The sequence below is a fragment of the Panthera tigris genome, chromosome B3, assembly GCF_018350195.1.
Source record: "Panthera tigris isolate Pti1 chromosome B3, P.tigris_Pti1_mat1.1, whole genome shotgun sequence".
Taxonomy (NCBI): domain Eukaryota; kingdom Metazoa; phylum Chordata; class Mammalia; order Carnivora; family Felidae; genus Panthera; species Panthera tigris.
The window spans coordinates 10,001,278-10,020,900 of record NC_056665.1 but is presented as its reverse complement, the minus strand read 5'-3'; the positions used below and the strand labels follow the sequence as shown (position 1 = coordinate 10,020,900).

The window sequence follows — 19,623 nt, the reverse complement described above, 5'->3', positions numbered from 1 at the left end:
GTCATTATTCACCAGAGTGGCTCATGGAGAATTCGTGTAAATTAAATATGATACTGGTTTATTTTTAATTTTTTTTAACAGAGGAAATGTAGTGAGCTTCATCTCCCTGCCGGCACCTGCCGGCCCCAGGCTGCCCATGTGTGTGTCTGTCACTGCGCCATCTGAGCTTGTGAACCCAGGGTGCAGGGCTCCACCTTTAAGCCCTGGAGGTTGGAAGCTCTAGAATCACTAAGAGGCGTTAAATGTCTCCCCAAAACTGTGATCACATTTTCTTTTGAATAAATAAAAATATTTGTTACTCTCTTGAGGCAGGGCAGATCGGATCTTGGCGCCCTCCCCTAGAACTCCCTAAAGAAAAGAGGTCGGTGCCTCAAAGGAGCCTTTCTGAAGGGTTACTTTCTGCTGTGCAGGCAGAGAGTGAGCTACAGAAGGAGAGTAGTATTTTAGGAAGGTTGAGTCAGAGGAGCCGGTGGAGCACGGAGAGATTTTCTCAAGGTGATAAGGCGCTGGCACTCAGGTCAGCAAGCTGAGGCAGGTGGACCCGCAGGGATTCCTGCTTGGGGAAGAAGGGTGAAATGGGCTGCTTCTGAGACCCTCTTACAATTGTAGAGCCTTGTGGCCGACTGGATTTGCCTAGGGTTTCGGATGCGGACTCTGGGGCCCGTGGAACTTGATCGGGAAGCCAGCCTTCGCTCGCTGCACCTCAGGGAAGCCACGGTGGGAGGCTGGCCTGGCCTCCCTGCCTGTGACCCACAACGCGCACTTGCTGGGTCTGGGTTTAGGCTCCATGATACAAACTTCTCCCAGTGCTACTTTTTGTGAATCTTTGAGCCTGCAGTTGTGAAAGAATAGACATTTGAGCTGCACTTAAAAAAAAGGGAGGGGCTGGGAAAAAGGTGTAGGTAGATTTGGTTGATGCCGTTGCCGTTATAAGGCTGTAAGGTCTTCAGGGTAGAGTGGTGTCATGGCGGCTTGTAAATTTTCTTCCGTCTCCCTTCCTTGGCTTCTGAGGCCAAACATCTTTGAGGCGTGTGGATTTACATGAGTGCCTCTCCTGAATCCTCTCCCTTCATCCCCTGCTTGTACTTCTCATCCCGATTGGTTCCCAGCAGCCCACTGTGCTGTCTTGTCCTATACGTGCTCCTCCTGGGTCCACTGGGTGAAACGTGCTTTGGGGTTGACCTCCTCCAGGAAACTGTCGGGGCTTCTTTTTTCCTGACTCTTGTAACATTTTTATTATTGCCCTTGTAATACTCTAACGTAATGATCCGCTTCCCTCTATAGGCCCCTTACTAAATTGGTAGGGGCCAATTTAGTATTATTTATCTCTAAAGCTCAGCAGCTCACTGTACATGGAGTATTTCAGGGGCTCAGAAGTATCAGGAGATTATCTGCCATCATTGAGTCTTTTTGTGCCAGGCAGATATCATAAACACATGTAATGAAAGGGAGGCCCTAAGTACTGAAAAGTTCCGATGTTCTCTCCCGTATGAATTTCAAAGTAAACTCTGAGTAGAAGAAGTCAGCGTTCTCATTTTTAAATTAAATTTCTTTGGGGCGCCCGGGTAGCTCAGTTGGTTAAGCATCCAGCTTCAGCTCAGGTCATGATCTCGCTGTTCGTGGGTTCGAGCCCCGTGTCGGGCTCTGTGCTGACAGCTTGGAGCCTGCTTCAGATTGTGCGTCTCACTCTCTCTCAAAAAAGAAATCTCTCTCATTGTTTAATTATTTTGGTAAGAGTTCTGATTTTTTTTTTTAATTCCGCGTTAATTACTTTGATTATTCGTGTGTGTATTTTTGCCCTGAGTTCAGGATCATTTTGCCTTTTGGATAATTCGGCACGGATAAATAATAAATGAGTGAATGTGGGTGTTTGTGTTTTGATTGTTTTTGGTTTTTGTTTTATTTTTTTTTTTAATTTTTTTTTTTAACGTTTATTTTTGAGACAGAGAGAGACAGAGCATGAATGGGGGAGGGTCAGAGAGAGAGAGACACAGAATCTGAAACAGGTTCCAGGCTCTGAGCTGTCCGCACAGAGCCCGAGGAGGGGCTCGAACTCACAGACCGTGAGATCATGACCTGAGCCGAAGTCGCTCGCTCAACTGACTGAGCCACCCAGGCACCCCTGGTTTTTGTTTTAATCTGCCGTGTCCTTTTGTTTCACTGTGAGTATTGCTGCACGTTGGACTCTTGATTCTTATCCTGTCCTCCCTGCCGGGGGTCCCCTTTCCCCCACCCCCCAGCTGTGTGTGACCAGTGCTTGACTGTTTTTCTTGGTGGTTTTTAGAGTACCGTGTCATGGGATAGTGGGACACAGAGGCCTAACTGTGCCACAAGAGAATCAGACACATGCTGTGGATCTCAACACCATTGCTTCCCAAAGCGTGGGCCATGATTCAGAAGCAGAAACATCACCAGGGACCGTCTCCTGATTTGGACTCACTGCTGGTGGAAGAGGATGCGGAGGCTTGGCGGGGAGGGCAGGGGCTGTGGGGGTTGGGGGGGTGGCTAAGAATCTGTGTTCTCTAGCCCCCAACTGATGCTCATGTGCTCTAAGGTTTGAGAATCCGTGCTTGAGAAGCAAACTGCTCAATTATTAATTAACGCACCTTTAAAGAGAAGAAGACAAATTAGGTTCCTGGAAGATTTCCTCAGTCCTTATTCAGGAAATCTATTTGGTGCCTGTAGTCGTTTATATATATATTTTGCAGAACTTGACATCCACAACAGGAAAAGCCTGTTCGCTCTTTGTACCCTGCTGTGTTCTTCTATTGTTTAGAATTCCCTGCTCCCACCCACAATGAGCGAGTAGCATGTTTACAGTCACCAGCCCAGACTCCTTAGGAATGAAGGAAAGAGTCTTCGGATCCTGTTATTTTCCTTGAAGAGCAAGGCACTGACTGTTTTACAAGAATCCAGGGTATGCACTGCCATTTCCATGTTAACCCTCACCCCCAATTTTTGTGGGTTTCGAAGGATTTACCGCAGCCGGGTTTTAGTGAATCTCCTGGCTATGGAGATTCATTTGAAGGCATATGCTGCCAGGGACGTACCCTGCAGGTATAAATCCTCTATTTGCACTTGTCTGAGACAGCTGCCCTTCTCCTTTTGGGGCTGAGGTTGGTTGTGGAGGTGGTGTGCGCATCTTTTCTTGTGGATTTGGAAGCTTCCCTGTTGTGAATGACCAAAACCATGTCTGTTGAAGTGGTAGGTTCAGCAGACCTGGACAGCTGGTCCTTAGGAAATGGCCCGAGATCAAGAAGCTAACAGATTCAGGGAGAGTTTGAAGGTTGCTGTAATTCCTGATGGCAGTGCTGGGCCTGTGATTTTTTTTTTTTTTTTTTTTAATTCCCCACCTCCTCTTCAGGGACATTTCACTAAGAGTGGAGCACCTGTTAAAGGGTTCCCTAGTATAATGTATGGATATGGCTAAAGAATAATGAGTATGATTTATTTACATACCTATAGGTGCAGGCTTTCTTATTTTAATTGCTTTTCTTTCATCTCTAGGGATCTTTAGTAAAGATTGTAGATGTCTTCAGTTTGCACATTTAGGAAAAATGTCTTTTTACTTATTTCCAGTTGAGTTGTGATTCATTGAATGACAGGGGACTTAAAACAGATGTGCTGTGTATAATGTCTTCTTCCTGATTATAAAAGTGGTATCTGTTCGTTCTGAATAGTTACAATTACGAAACATAATTTAGGAATGAAAATTTCCTGTTAATTCCCAGAAATATGTGCATTTAACATTTTGTTATTCCTCCAGATTGCTTTCTGGGGTTATTTTGTTGTATCTTAGAACTGTGATTTACCCACCAGTGTATTTTTAGACAGATGTATCTCTCTGGATACCTGATGCCTTTTATTTTGACCATTGACAGTTACCCAAGTATTTTCCTTGGTAGTCTCCATTGAGACCCAGAAACTGCAGAAAGATCTGTACATGGCAGTGCACTTAAGCACTTCACTTAGATTCTCTTTTAATTCTTCCACCAACTTCATATTGTAGGCAGGAATTCTTTTTTTTTTAAATTTTTTTTTTCAACGTTTTTTATTTATTTTTGGGACAGAGAGAGTCAGAGCATGAACGGGGGAGGGGCAGAGAGAGAGGGAGACACAGAATCGGAAACAGGCTCCAGGCTCCGAGCCGTCAGCCCAGAGCCTGACGCGGGGCTCGAACTCACGGACCGCGAGATCATGACCTGGCTGAAGTCGGACGGTCACTCAGTAGAGAATTTGGGATGCCTGCCCATGTAATTTGATTGCTGGTCTAGAGGATATTGCACAGCACCCTATGACTTTACTGAGAAGTCTTTTTTAGCTGAAAATATCTTTGAGACATAGAGAGCTGTTAAATGGGGATACCCTGCTTCTTTGGCATATTAAGAGGTATTTTGTTAGATTTTGTTCAGGAGTTGGCACCCTATGGCACACTAGTGGAATCTAGTCCGCTGCCTTTTTTTTTTTTTTTAATTTTTTAAAATGTTTATTTTATTTTTGAGAGAGAGAGAGAGACAGAGCACTAGTGGGGGAGGGGCAGAGAGAGAGGGAGACACAGAATATGAAGCAGGCTCCAGGCTCTGAGCTGTCAGCACAGAGCCCAACGTGGGACTCGAACTCATGAACCGTGAGATCATGACCTGAGCCGAAGTTGGACGCTCAACTGACTGACCCACCCATGCGCCCCTAGTTGCTGCCTCTTTTTGTAAATAGAGTTTTATTGGAACGTGGCCACACCCGTTCATTTACATATTGTACCGGAGACCATATGACCTGCAAAGCCTGAAATCTTTTTTTTATTTAATATATAATTTATTGTCAAGTTAGCTAACATACAGAGTATACGGCTTCACGGGTAACTTTCCATGATTCCTCACTTACATGTAACATACCCAGTGCTCATCCCAAGTGCCCTCCTCAGTGCCCATCCCCCATTTCCCCTCCCCGCCATCAACCCTCAGTTTGTTCTCTGTATTTAAAGAGTCTAATCTTATGGTTTGGTTCCCTCCCAGTTTGTAACTATTTTTTTTTCCTTCCCTTCCCCCATGGTCTTCTGTTAAGTTTCTCAGATTCCACATGTGAGTAAGAACATATGATATCTGTCTTTCTCTGACCAGCAATAGCACACTAGGAATTTATCCAAAGGATACAGAAGTGCTGATTTATAGGGGCACATGTACCCAATGTTTATAGCAGCACTATCAACAATAGCCAAAGTATGGAAAGAGGCCGAATGTCCATCAACTGATGAATGGATATAAAAGATGTGGTTTATATACACAATGGAATATTACTTGATGATGAAAAAGAATGACATCTTGCCATTTGCAACAACGTGGATGGAACTGGAGGGTGTTAGACTAAGTGAAATAAGTCAGTCAAAGCCTGAAATCTTTACCATCTAGCCCTTTACAGAAAATGTGTGCCTATTATTAAAGCGTGTACTGTTTCTGTAGCTTCTAGAGTTTTACATTCATTTGTTCAGACACATTAATCTATGGAAGTGCTTTCTGTTCCTCACTACCCGCCCCTCCCAAACCAGTCAAACAGCCGTATCACTTTATACCTGAGTTTCCATGTGATCCTTTATAGAGACAGAGTTTCTTCATAATCCTTTGCAGGTAGTGTGAGTTGCAAAAAATTCCAAAACTTTTGCCACTGTTAACCTGTTGTAAGCACTGCATATCCAACACTGGTCCGTTCTGACGATGGTTTGTGCCCCTGGCTCTTTGTGAGGAAAAGGCTGATGGTGGTTTGTTCTAAAGTGCAGGAGGAGGAGGCTGTAGGCCCAGACTGTGCTGGTTTATCCAGCGCCCTGAGAGCTGCAGGGCTGCAGGAGAGCTAGCTGCAGGATTATAGGAGAGCTGCAGGGCTGTAGGAGAGCTGCAGGGCTGTAGGAGAGCTGCAGGATTGTAAGAGAGCTGCAGGAGAGCCGGACCCGTCATTGAGACCGTTGTATTCCGATTGGACAGATCTTGTTTTGGCATAAAGTGAATGTGTTCCTTTTCTACAACAGCAAATTATTCCATTTGTTTTCTGTCAGCATTTGGAAATAACATGGAAAATGGGAGAACGAGGATACTTACTTACCTAGTTTCTGTTTCTCACCCTCCCGCCCCGGAAGTATGACCCTGAATTCTTGCTGGCTGCTGCAGAGTGGGAGATTCGGAGAACATGCTTGACATCACATCCTACTTAAGTGTCCGAATTTTGCTCTTTTCATTTCATTGCCTTTCTCATGGCACGCAGCCTTCCTTTATGACCCCCCTATGCCTGTCTCGTGTGGTACTTGTGTTACACGAAAGCAGCCCAGGGAAATGTGGACTCGGTCAAAGACATTCACTGGTTACTGAGTAGGAAGGAAATTGTAGGGTTTTCCCTCTTAAAATTCCTTGATGAAATCATTGAAGAAGTAGTACACCTCTTTAATTTTCCTTTGGGGAAGGCTCGATCAAAGATCCCATCGACAGAGCAAAGACTTTCAGTTGGCCTTAGAGAATAAATTTGGGTTTTAAGTGTGTTCACTCTGATCCAGAGACTGCCTTCCTGCAGTGTGCTCCGTCTTTTAGAACACGATTCTCACTCCAGTAAAGTAAGTTTATAAATGTGTAGAGTAAGTTGTGCGTTATAGGTAACAAGTTTTCTGATGGTTAAGCATTGGAACTCTCATTTCTCAGTTTGGGGGCCAATTTGAGAGTTGGGAACACCTTCCACCTGTTACCTCTATTACATGCTTTTGTAATCTCTTTTCTTTTTTTTTTAAATTTATTTTTGAGAGAGAGATAGAGAGAGGGAGAGAATGGGGGAGGGGCAGAGAGAGAGGGAGACACAGACTCCAAAGCAGGCTCCAGGCTCTGAGCTGTCAGCACACAGCCCAATGCGGGGCTCAAACTCATGGACTGCGAGATCATGACCTGCGTGGATGTCGGACGCTTAACCAACTGAGCCACCCAGGTGTCCCTCTTAATCTCTTTTCACTTTTGGGGGGGTAAATGTCACCTCAGAGAGGCCTTCCCTCAGTACCATATTTAAAACAGGATCCTCTCATTTCCTGTTCCCTCTTCTCTTTATTTTTCTCCATGGAACTTATCACTATTTGAAAACCATTTATTTTAATATTGTATTTATCTGTGTTACTCCTAGAATAAGCTCTATGAAGGTTGGGAGTTTTGTCTTTATTCCTTCTGTACCCTTTGTGCCTTGGGGAGTACCATGCCTGACACATTATAGATGCACAGTGATAGTTAAAGTAACAAAGTCAAGGGGAGTCTATAGTGTGTGTCGATTGAGGGCTAGACGGGGGTGGGGGGGGGAGTGGGGGTGGACAGGGGAGGAGGAGTCAGTTTGTAGATTGAGGTCATTCAGGAGATCCTATCCTGATAAGGGGGAAAAGCACATGTTTGGGCATCAGATGGGGTTTGAATTTAGGCTCATTCACTTCTTAAAGTTGGCGATAAATAATTTAACATTGAAAGAGTCAATTCTTTTTCACCAGTGAAACGGGGAAAAATAATGTCTTTTTATGGGGATTAAATGTAATATTGAATTTATATTCAGTTCATTTATAGAGCTTTCTAGCGCTATAAATATTAGTCCTGCCTTTCCTCTTGTGTGTCAGCACTGAAGAAGCTTAAAGCAATCTGAATTTACAAATCTGTTGCCTCTGGGGTCATTGCCTTGATGACTTTTGACAGATTTATTCTTTCAACAGCCTCTGTTGCCAGCATAACAATGGCGTGTCCCTTTGACCAGTGTCAGGGACAGACACTTTGTCATTCCTCCTTAATCCTCATATCAGAACAACTTGTATGGGTTCTGACGAGTTCATAATACCCACCAGTTGAGGTGGCATCAGCCGTTCCTTGGAACCATGTGGGTTCCCCCAGCTCCTCCCGCTGAGTGCAGTGGGGCCGCTCAGATAGCTTGATGTTTGTGGTCTCTTCAAACGTAGTTGCCCGAAGTTTCTAAAGTTATAGGTTCTTTCAATCCTCTGTCCCAGGCAAGTCTGGGCAGGACCTGGAAAGCTGATTAAAAGGCTCGTAAGCACAGGAAACTTTATTTTAAATTAAATGGATAGTTAATGCATTGAGAAAAGTACTCAAATGCTTCAGTCTTTCTTTTCCATCCATGCTTGCTATTTGAATTTGATGGGCTGGAAATCTACCTTATTTTTCGACTGAACGAGTTAGTTACTGCTGCATTTCTCAAGCTTGGTTTTTCGCTGTGGATTTTTGCAGGTGATTTTTAGCACCTATGGGTACAAAATTATTAAATGAAGACAGGAAGGGAAGAGTGCCTTGAGCCAGGTGTCTTACAGCCTGGGGAGCCGACCAGAGAAAGAACAGGGATGGTTGTGAAGGCCGTCATTGTGGCGGAGCCCCTGGCTGAAAAGCCTATGGCTTGCAAGTGGTTTGGAGATGATTGGGTTTAGGAGCCTGATTACAGTTTTGGTTTTTGTTTTTTTCCCCCTAAGTATGTGTTAACTGCTTTTTGGGTGAGCCTTCATCTCGGGCATACACAGCCTGGCCAAACTGGTAGATCTATGAGGATTTTAATATTAAGAGGAATCTGTTATGTAAGTTATGCGTGGTGGCTAGGACGTTCACTGCTCTTTCTTCTAAACATTTAGTCATTGATAACCTGCCTTCGTTTATGCTGTTTGGGTTTCAGTTCACTGTTAGTGAGGTTTTTGTGATCTGGTAGAACACAAAGAATGTGATTTCACCTATATTTTTGCACGTGTGAATGACATTTCTATACTGTTGTTTACATCACTGGTTAGTTAGTACATGCCCCTTAATTTAATTCATTTAACCTGCTAAGAGTAAGAAACTTCCTTAGATCGAATTATAATAAAGTCCCTTGGGTCGGCCTCTCTGACTTCTGTGAGGACAGCATCAGTTTATACTCAAATTCAGGGTGTTTGGCAAAGGGCCTGCTGTCCTGAAGTCCGTGATTCTGGACTATGATATTTTAGCATGAACTCCTGGTCAAATCACCAAGTTAAACTTTCGAGAGTATGCTTTTCTTGATATTTGGGAAATGTATTAACCAGCCTGGAAGTCTTCAAAATTCTTCCTAAGATTTTTGTGTGAATTCATTTAGTGAAGATAACATCAGGGAATCTGGCTGTTAATTTTGAGGAGGGTAAGAACTTGTAGTTTGTGGAGGCCAGCCTCTCCTTCTCCAAGGGTGGAGAGGAGGAGAGCTCTCTGGACCTCTGCTGTCTCTCCCCCCATGTTCCCTGGTGACTGGAAGAGACTCTGGCCAAGCGACACTTTGTGAAATTTGGGGGATTATGTAAAAGTGTAACTGACCATACGCTGTTTTTGCTTTGGTAACTGCATTCAATATCCTGTTGGTTGTTGAAAATTCTCCCAGGACAGTGAAGCCTTTTGTCTTTAATTTTCAATCAAAGTCTTTCTCCCCAGTTAAAGAGATTGACTCTGGGCTACAAGACGTTTTGCGGTCCTTGACCTTCTGACCTTCCCACACTTCTAAGGAAAGCTGGGCATCCCATCATCTCAGACTTTTGATTGTGGTCATAGAGCCGTACTTGACACCTAGCATTTGTGGCTTTTATACTGCTGTGATCATAACTTTTAATTCTATTCTCATTTATTTTTCCCTTTTCTGTTTCAGTGTCCTGGGTCATGAAACTTAATCCACAGCAAGCTCCGTTATATGTGAGTAGATCGCGAGGTTTCTTGTCATTTTGCACTCATCCATGGTTTCTACTTGTTATAAGAAAACTCAAAACTGCTGTCATGTGATGATCCCAGGAATTTTTAGCCATCTATCCAAGTAGTGTACTTCAGAAAGTGAATTTGATTTGGTGAACACTAAATGACTTGCATGAATGGCACTGAGCTGGCAGATAATACCTGTAAGATGTGAGGTAAACTGGTCAGGTGCAAGACGCACTTATCACACAACTGCATTGCCCTGCGGAACGATACGGGGGCTCTTATTTTCCCGGTCAGCACATTTCTGTGAAAGTGGTGTGGAGGTCTTCCTACGGCCATGGAGAGTTACCCTGCGTTGCACCTAGGTGGCGCTCTGTCATTGGCAAGCGTGCCGTTTACATTAGGGCTCTGGGTGAAAGCTGATCTGCTCTCTTCCCAAAGTGAGGGAGCTGGCAGATGACATGGATAAATCAATGAATCAAGGCTGGAAAGGTAAAGTATAGGTGACTCTCTCTGTCTCTGTCTCTGTCTTTTTTTTTTTTTTTTTAAATGTTTTTATTTATTTTTGAGACAGAGAGAGACAGAGCATGAGCAGGGGAGGGGCAGAGAGAGAGGGAGACAGAATCTGAAGCAGGTTCCAGGCTCCAAGCTGTCAGCACAGAGCCTATCGTGGGGCTCGAACTCACAGACCGTGAGATCATGATCTGAGCCGAAGTCGGAAGCCCAACCGACTGAGCCACCCAGGCGCCCCTCTTTTTTTTTTTTTTAATTATTGTGAGAGTGCATTAGCTGAATGGGGGTGGTGAGGAGTCCCTTTAGAGGTATGGACAGTTCAAGCTGTCAGAGGTCGGTGGATAGGTTGGTATAGTCTGGAAAGAGTGAGGAAAATTTCTTTGATGGGACACATCCTTAAAGACTAAGAAGCATTTGGTTGGGTGAAAAGTCCTCAGAATTCATTCAAGATCTAAGGCAGATAGGTGGTAGAGGGGTGAGCAGGGCATTCAGTGAGTGGTGGGAGGTGAGCAGGGGAAAGCCTAGCCCAGCTGAACTTGTGTGAGGGGTAGGGAGGCGAGTCTAAAAAGGTGACTGAAGATCAGTCGTGAAGGCAGAGACGTGGAGACCACTCAGGAGCCTTCGATGGTGTTTATTTGAAATCTGCTGTTCATTTTATGATTTGTTTATTTTAAATCATGCTGTGTTACTAATAGTCCTATACCTTTCTAGGATAGAGCATTCCTGGGATCACTCTTCTGCATAGATGCTTTTTCTGTTAAATGTAACAAATAAAAATATATGTATTTCTTAGAAGAAATTTTATGTATTTATTTTCTTTCCAGACTTCTTGAAAATTTATTACGTTCAACAGTGGGTTTGCACATGAACTGAGTACTTGGGCTTTTAAAAACAGCTTTTATTGAGATATAATTCACACCCCATAAACCTCACACATTTAAAGTATACGATTCGGTGGTTTTTAGTATATTCACAGTTGTGTAATCGTAACTGCCATCTACCTTAAGAATATTTTCATCAGCCCAGAAAGAAACACCATGCCTGTTAGTAGTTACTCACCATTCCCTGCCTTTCCAGCCCCTGGCAACACCTTATCTGCTTTCTGTCTTTATGGATTTACTTATTATTCCAGAAATGTCATGTAAATGGAATCCTACAACACGTGGTCTTTTGTGACTGCCTTCTTCCATGTAGCAGAATGTATTTAAGGTACACGTTAGAGCAAGTGTCAGTACTTTGTTCCTTTCTGTTGATGAATTATACTCTGTCGTATGGGTATCCCACATCTAATTTATCCATTCATCGGTTGATGGGCATTTGGCTTGTTTCCACTTTTTGAATATTATAAATAATGATGCTGTCAGCAGCAGTTTTCGGTAGGCTTATGTTTTCATTTTTGTTGAGTGTGTACTTAAGAGTATATTTGCTTGTTGGGGCGCATGGCTGGCTTAGTCGGTGGAGCGTGTGACTTGATCTCAGGGTTGTGAGTTCAAGTCTCAAGTTGGATGTAGAGGTTACTTAAAAATAAAACCTTAAAAAAAAAAAAAGTACAATTGCTTGCTTACATGGTAACTCTCTGGTTAACATTTTGAGGATTGCCACACTGTTTCCACGGTACCTGCACATTTTCAGATCTCACCATCAATGTTGAGAGTCTTGGTGCCTCCACGTTCTTGAAACACTTGCTGTTAATCTGACTTTGGATTGTTCATCCTGGTGGGGGTGAAATGGAAAGTCATTGTGATTTTGATTTGCATTTCCCTAATGGCTAATGATTGTGAGCATCTTGTCAGGTGCTGTTGGACATTTATGTATCTTTGAAGAAATGCCTATTCAGATTCCTGGCTTATTTAAACAATTTTTTTTTAATTATTACTGAGTTTTAAGAGTTCTTTATATATTCTGGATCCCATATCAGATATATGATTTGCAAAAACTTTCTCCCTTTGTAAGGTTATCATTTCATTTTGTTGATGGTACCCTTTGAAGCACAAAACTTTTTAATTTTGATGATGTCCAACCTACCTATCATTTCCTTTACCACTTGTGCTTTTGTTATCATATCTAAGAAGGCTTTATGTAACTCAGGGTCACAAAAAATGGACTCCTGTGCTTTCCTCTAGGGGTTTTACAGTTTAAGTCCTTGCATTTAAGTGTATGGCTCCAGAGTACGTTTTTTTTGTATGCTGTAAGGAAGCCTCCAAATTTCATTTTATGACATGTGGACATCTGGCTGTCCCAGCACCATTTGTTGAAAAGTCTTCTTTCCACCTCGGATTTTCTTGGGCACACTTGTTAAAAATCAATCCTAAATGTAAGGAATTATTTCTGGACTGTTAATTCTCTTCTACTTTAGGTCATCTTTAATTTCTTTTAACAACGATTTATTGTTTTCAGTGTACAAACTTTGTACCTTTGTGAAATGTGTTTGTAAGTATTTTAATTCTTTTTGATGCTATTATAAATGATATTGTTTTCTCATTTCATTTTCAGATTGTTCACTGCTAGTATATAGAAATACAGTTGATATTTGTGTATTGACCTTACAACCTACAGCCTCTCTGAACTTGTTTATTGGTTAATAGTTTTTTAGTGGATCCCTGAGATTTTTCTGCATACAGATGATGTCATCTGAAAATACAGATTAGTTTTTTGCTTTCTAATCTGAATGCCTTCTGGTTTTCTTGCCTAACTGCCCTGAGTAAGAACTTCCAGTACAGTGTTGAATAGAACTTGTGAGAGCAGACATCCTGGTTTTGTTTCTGATCTTAAAGAACGGGAAAGTATTCTGACTTTCCCCATTGATCAGGTATGATGTTCTTAGTTGTGGGCTTTTCGTAGGTGCCTTTATCAAGTTGACAGAGTTCCCTTCGGTTCCTAGTTTGATTATTTTGTCATGAAAAAGCATTGGATTTTGTTGAATGTGTTTTTCTGTGTCTGTGAGATGATCATGTGGGTTTTTTTTCTTTCATTTCATTAGTGTAGTGTATTAGATTGATTGGTTTTGAATGTTAAGCCAACTTTGCATTCCTGGGATAAGTCTCCTTTTGTTGTGGTATATAATCCTTCTCCTTTGTTGCTGGATTTGGTCTGCTCATGTTTTGTTGAGGAATTTTGTGTCTTGTACGTAAAAGATACAGTCTCTAGTTTTCTCCTGGTGTCCTTGTCTGGTTTCAGTCACTGCAGATTTTTGATTAGGTGGCCTACGCTACTCAGTAGTTGTGATAGGCAGAAGAGCGGTTCCCTCATGTGTCTGTGACTTAATCTTCAGAATCTGTGAATGTTTATCTTACATGGCAAAAGAGACTTCACAGGTTTGATTAAGTTCAGGATCCTGAGATGCGAGCTTCTCCTGAATTATCTGGAGAATTATCCTGAATTATCTGGAGCCCAGTGTAAACACAAGGGTCCTTATAAGTGAGAGAGGAGAATCATGAGTCGGAGAGATTTGCAGATGGCACACTGCTGGGTTTGAAGGAGGAGGAAAGGGCCATGAGCCGGGGAAGGCAGCCTCTGGAAATTGGAAAAAGCAAGGGAACGGTTTTTTCTCGGAGCTTGCTCAGTGAACACAGCCCCGTGACATCTTTATTTTAGCCCAATGAAAGTTGTTTCAGACTTCTGACCTCCAGACCTGTAAGATAATAAATCCGTGTTGTTGTAAGTCTCAGAGTTTGAGGTGATTTGTTTTAACAGCAATAGGAAATGAACCCAGTGGTAGTTTGGAAAAATTAGTTGCCGGTAGAGTGAAGGATAATTTAGGGAGAGAGTAGCTGCAACGAGATCAGTTAGGGGGCGCCCAGGTGGCTCTTGGTTTCGGCTCAGGTCATGATCTCGTGGCTTGTGAGATCGAGCTCCACGTGGGGCTCTGTGCTCACAGTGCAGAGCCTGCTTGGGATTCTCTCTCCCTCTCTCTCTCTGCCCCTCCCTCGTGTGCATGTGCGTGCTCTCTCTCTCAAAAAATAAATAAACTGATAAAAAAAGAGATCGGTTAGAAGTTTTCTGATCTTTGCCATCATGGAATCCAAGAACTTTAGAATTACTAAGGATTGCAGGTACTATATGTGCTTCAGCCTCACTGTTGTAGAGTCAGGACATGAGTTCTGAAGGTGAGCTGATGAGGTGGTGCAGCTAATCAGTGGTAAAATTGTGATTTAAATCTGTATTTTGGGGCTTAGTAATAGAAACCACTGTAAAGCTTGCTAAGCTTAAAGCTGCGTTCTGTTGGGAAAGCAAGGCTCTTTAGAAATCAGTTCTGGGGAATATTCTTCATAAAGCAAGTCCTTTGTATATGATTATGTGCTTAGTCGGGCAGGTCCTCCCGAAGAATATTTTAAACTTCACATTTCAAGTATGTCTGTTAGCAAGAATACCTTGGGGCAGTTTGTTACCCCCTTTTTTAAAAGGAGAGTGACAGTGTATACTTGGTTTTCCGTGAACTGAGTCAGGTTATGGGGATCTCGGCCATTCTGTTAAAGGGAAGGAACTGTTACGTGACAGTCCTTTGGAGGTCAGTTCTCTGTACCTAGAGAAGGAGAGAAACAAAAGAACAGAACGAGTATGTTGAAGTCTTTCTTTGAGTTTACATTTGGGATCTGCCAGGGGTATGTATCATCAGCAGAAGAGAGAAAACTGCTCATAAATAAGAAAAAAACACTGGATCCTGAGAAGAACTTTTATCCATAAATGAAGCAAAATTAGCTGGATTCCAAGTAAATATTTTTATCATTCTTTGCATAAAGATGTGTCCAGAATGAGTTGTAGTAGTTACAAATGTAAGAAAGTTCACAGCCTGTACAGGTGGCAGGGCTGGTGAATGTTTGCATGAAGCTGTTTATTTTTTTAAAACATTTTTTTAAAAAAATAAAAATCTTTTATTTATTTTTAAGAGAGACACAGAGAGTGCGAGCGGGGGAGGAACAGAGAGAGAAGGAGACACAGAATCCAAAGCAGGCTCCAGGCTCTCAGCTGTCGGCTCCAAGCGGGGCTTGGACCCATGAACGATGTGTATATATATGTGTGTGTGTGTGTGTGTGTGTGTGCGCACGCGCATATATATATATATATATATATATATATATATATTTTTTTTTTTTTTAATGGTTCTTTAGTTATTTTGAGAGAGAACACACACACAAGTGGGGGAGAGGGAGAGAGAGAATCCCAAGCAAGCATCGCAGAGCTCGATGCGGGGCTCGATCCCACAACCTGTGAGATCATGACCTGCGCTGAAATCCAAAGTTGGATGCTTAACGGACTGAGCCACCCAGGTGTGCCTGCAGGAAGCTGCTCACAGACTTATTTTTGTTGAAATGGACACAGTGGAATGTGAAGACAGCGACCTGAAACTCGGGAGACCAGGTGTTTGATGTGACCACGTCTGGGTTTTCTGGTCCGTCAGCCACGCGGTTCCACCAGCGCCACTCGGCCTCCACAGGGCATCGGTTGTTGCCAGAGGAATTTCTAAGGATTGAAGAGGTACAGACTTTGACAGGTTGAGGGATATCCTTCTAGCTGATGAGGGCCTAGAGGGTTCGGTGGGGGTGAAACAGAGACCTTGTCAAATGCAAGACATATTTTCAAAGAAGCAGCAGGACCAAATTATGTGGCGAGTGAGAGACCATGGCGGTTGATTGAGAATTAGAACATGAGTGACACCCGATGCCTTTGCCAGATGCGGGAAAGAAAGGGGCCCTGAGCTTGTCCTCTGGACATGTTGAAGGGTGTTTTGTTGACCACCAGCCGTGTGGGCATGGAACTGGAAATTCACTCTTCCATTCGGGTGCCTGCGCTGTTCCAGGCTCTGTTCTGGCTGCTGCAGATTCAGCCATGAACGAAACACCAAAGTCCCTGCTCTCAGGGAGCTTACGAGTCGTAAACAGGAAGAAACGTCAGGAGGAAAAGCTTTACAAAAATAAACACAACAAGGAGGTGTGCCAGTGCCTGATGAGGGGCTGTTTTAGTTTGCGTGGTCAGGGAAGGCCTGTGAGGGATGTGCCACTATGAGCTGAGACCCGACTGACCGGAAGAGCCAGCCATGCGGAGATGTTGGCACAGCGTTCGGGCCGGGGAACAGGTGTAGGGCTCTGAAATGAAGGCCGGCTCGATCAGTTGGAGGAACAGAAAGGACAGTGGCCGCGGCTCAGAACAAAGCAGGCGTGGGCACAATCTTTCCTTCTGGGGGAGGAGAGGAGGGAAAAGCCTGGCGGGGATTTCACGCACACAGGCCATGTCCCCGGGCCCTCCTTTCTCCACACCTGCTTCCCGTCCCAGCTCAGCACCCATCTCCGGGCGTGCTCTGAAGGCTGTAGCACTTTCCGTGGCTTGGGGTCAAGCCAGACCTCTCAGGGATTCGGGACTCATCCTGATGTGGAGGTGCTGGCCCTGGGCAGGCTGGCTTCTTGGGCAGTTTAAACACAGTATCTTGGAAACAGTTTGAACATGTTGTACTCATTTAAGATCCTTGTTTTCCATATAAATTGGATATTCTTGAGTTGAGGAACTTTTTTTTTTTTTCTTTTTTTAAGCAGATTTGGCTTTCACTTATCAGAGGAGAGTGTAATAAAAAATGTGCTTGTTTTTCATATTCTTTCATGGCTGAATTGCTTCTTGGGAGAGAAAAAGCAACATATTTCCAAATTATTTGTTCCTGTCAGTCCATTTGAGAACCTAAGTAAAGGAGGTATGATACCTTTCTCTTCGTGGTTTCCCCGGAATACTTTAGAAACAAGAGCTCTGTTAGCAGAGTCCTTCTAGTTTACAAAGCACATTTGCATATGTTATGGCATTTGCTTCTCACAGCAACCTTGTGAGAGTAGAGGAAGCTACATTGTGACCCTGTCACACTAAGGAAGCAGAAACTCAAGATGGCTCATTTAGCAGATGCAAAAGGTAGGGCTTCACCCAGAAATTGTGGTTCTCAAACCCATTTTCTTCTTTCTGTAGATAGACCAAGCTGTCTTACACAGTTGTTCCAGAAGACACAAATGTCACAACACTTAATATGTACAAGTCAAGGCCTTTTTTCTTATAAGTAACCCAGATTTAATCTTCCATTTCATGTGTTTAAAAAAATATTTTTTTAAATCTTTTATTTAAGTTTAGATTTACAGAAAGGTTACAAGAATACTTTGTCTCTACTCATCCCTTACTAATAAACGTTTAGTTCCATTTGCTTATCATTCTATTACATATTTTTTGAATTGTCTGAAAGTTGCAGACATGCTACCCTATTCCCCCTAAATATTTCAGCATATATTTCCTAAGAACTAGGACATTCTCTTTCATAACCACAGTACAATTAACAAAAACAGGAATTGTAACACTGATGTAATACTCTTATGTAATGTAAGTTCATATCCAAATGTCTCCAGTTATCCCAATAATGTCCTTTATAGCATCCTCCTCCTGTCCCCTCCCTCCCCTCTCCTCCCCTTCCCAGTTCAGGATTTAATCCAGGATTACACATTGTATTTATGTCTCTTTAGTCTCTTAATCAGGAGGAGGCCCTCTGCCTCTCTGTCTTTCACGATACTGACATTTTGGTCCATTGTTTTGTAGCAGTTGGGTTTTATATGATGTTTTCTCCTGATTTGGGCTGGACTACTACGAAAAAGATGCCCTTCTTGGCACACCACGTTAGGAGGACACATGACATACTCTTGTTTGGTTATTGGAGATGTTAACTTCAATCCCTTGATTCAGGTGGTGTTTAATTTATCTGTTCTAAAGGAATGAAGCATTTAAAGAAGACAGTGTAATTGTTTGCTTTCCCCCTCTAATATGTTTTGCATATTGGATTTTCCTAAAAAGGGCACTGTTCTCTGCAAGGTGTGCCCTTGAATGTAGGTGGACGAGGGAGAGTTCACGGTGGTAATTGATTGCCTGAGGTTCGAACAGAGGATCGTCTCTGCCCTTGTGGATACACACGGGGTTTTTAAATAAATGTAGTTCTCACCTAAGCTGGACCGAGCGCATTTCACATGGAACAGAGTGGACACTCAGTGAACATTGGTTGAGCGAGTGAATGAAATGCAATTCAGCTGAGACTACTAAAATTTCAGTAAAATTTGCTTCGTTTTGATAAAACAGCTGTCTTTCTTAAAGTTGCTCATTTGTTTCCCAAGTTTCACTGTTAGTTTACCCTGTGTGGGCCGTGAATAGTTCAGTGATGCCATTTCTGTGACTGGAGGTATTGCCCACGAGGAAATAAATGTACTAGTGATGTCTTTGTTGTACATGTGTAACTTGCCTTACAACTGGAAGGAACTCTGCAGCGTCCCTACGAAGTATTTGTAGACGTAGAATGTCTGATAGGGTGTTACTCTACAGATGTGTTCTTTGAGATAAGTTACCTAGCTACTCATTTAGCACATTGAGAAAGCACTCTGGAGATAGTGCCTGAGTCCTGAATTATGCTCGCATCCTTGGGGGCTTCTTGTCTGAGCCTCTTGTTTACAGCAGACTACATACAGCAAACCGTGTGACTGCTGATTTTTTTTTTTTTTTTTTTTTTTTTAACCGACGTAGTACGTGTACCCTTTAGCTCCAGAGCCCTTCTCACTGTCAAGATAAAAGCGTAGGCCTTTCCCAGAAGGGGTAGGGGACGAGGGATGCCGTCAGATGATAAAAGAAAACGCCATGCACATGAAGCCAAGGTTGGTATTTATAAAGCAAGCAAACAGAATAGGCCCTACCACCACTCCCTCACACCCTAGCAACCAAGCAACTGGACATTAGCAACGGTAAACAAACCCTCCCCCAGACTAACAGCTGAAAAGGAAGCAGGATTTTAAAATTTCCGAGGGAGGAGGAGGAAAGCTCTTTGGATGCCTCTTATCTGAGGCCCCAGGCTCGCTCTGGAAGAGACCCGATGAGGCCAGGCCTGAAGCTCTGTCGGGTACAGGGAGACAATGAGGGTCAAATGTGGAGAATAAGGAGAACTGGATTAATCCATACTTTATGTGCCGGAGAAAATCGCTTCCTCTTTCTCATCACCGTACTTTTCTGGAAGAAAATTAGTGATGAGGAACCCAAGCGAGTGTCCCACAGTCAGCTTGGCACGAGGGAACGGACTCTGTGAGGGAGGTCAGGACTGGAAACAGTGTGATGAGTCATAGGAATCCTTGTATTTTTGGGGTGATGAGCCCAGTCTTCTGGAAGGGTGAAGAAACTGAGCTACAGAGAGATTGAGGGACTTGCCTAAAGTTTCATGGGGTTTGTGATGGATCTGGTCAGGTAGCAGAAACTGTCAGTAATCAGGCTCGCCCGTGTGCTGAAGGCAGGACAGGTCATTAGTTGGTTTGAACTTAAGACTCAAAGTACTTGAATGGAGAAGTCAAAGTACAAGACTTAGCCTAAGTGGGCTTTAGTAGAGGAAAAAAAGGTAGCAATGGGAAGACTAGAAGAAGAGAGGAATATTTGAAAT

The 19,623-nt window shown here is 43.1% G+C and overlaps 1 protein-coding gene across 7 annotated transcripts in view; it reads left to right on the top strand.

The window, feature by feature from the left end:
* AKAP13 (A-kinase anchoring protein 13) overlaps positions 1-19,623 on the top strand; it is a 335,984-nt gene that overhangs the window by 79,325 nt on the left and 237,036 nt on the right. For all 7 annotated transcript variants that reach the window (XM_042988121.1, XM_042988120.1, XM_042988117.1 and 4 more), the window contains exon 2: positions 9,643-9,686. In XM_042988121.1, coding sequence (XP_042844055.1) covers positions 9,654-9,686 — 33 coding nt within the window. In that variant the 5' untranslated portion in view covers positions 9,643-9,653. The remainder of the gene's footprint in view (positions 1-9,642; positions 9,687-19,623) is intronic.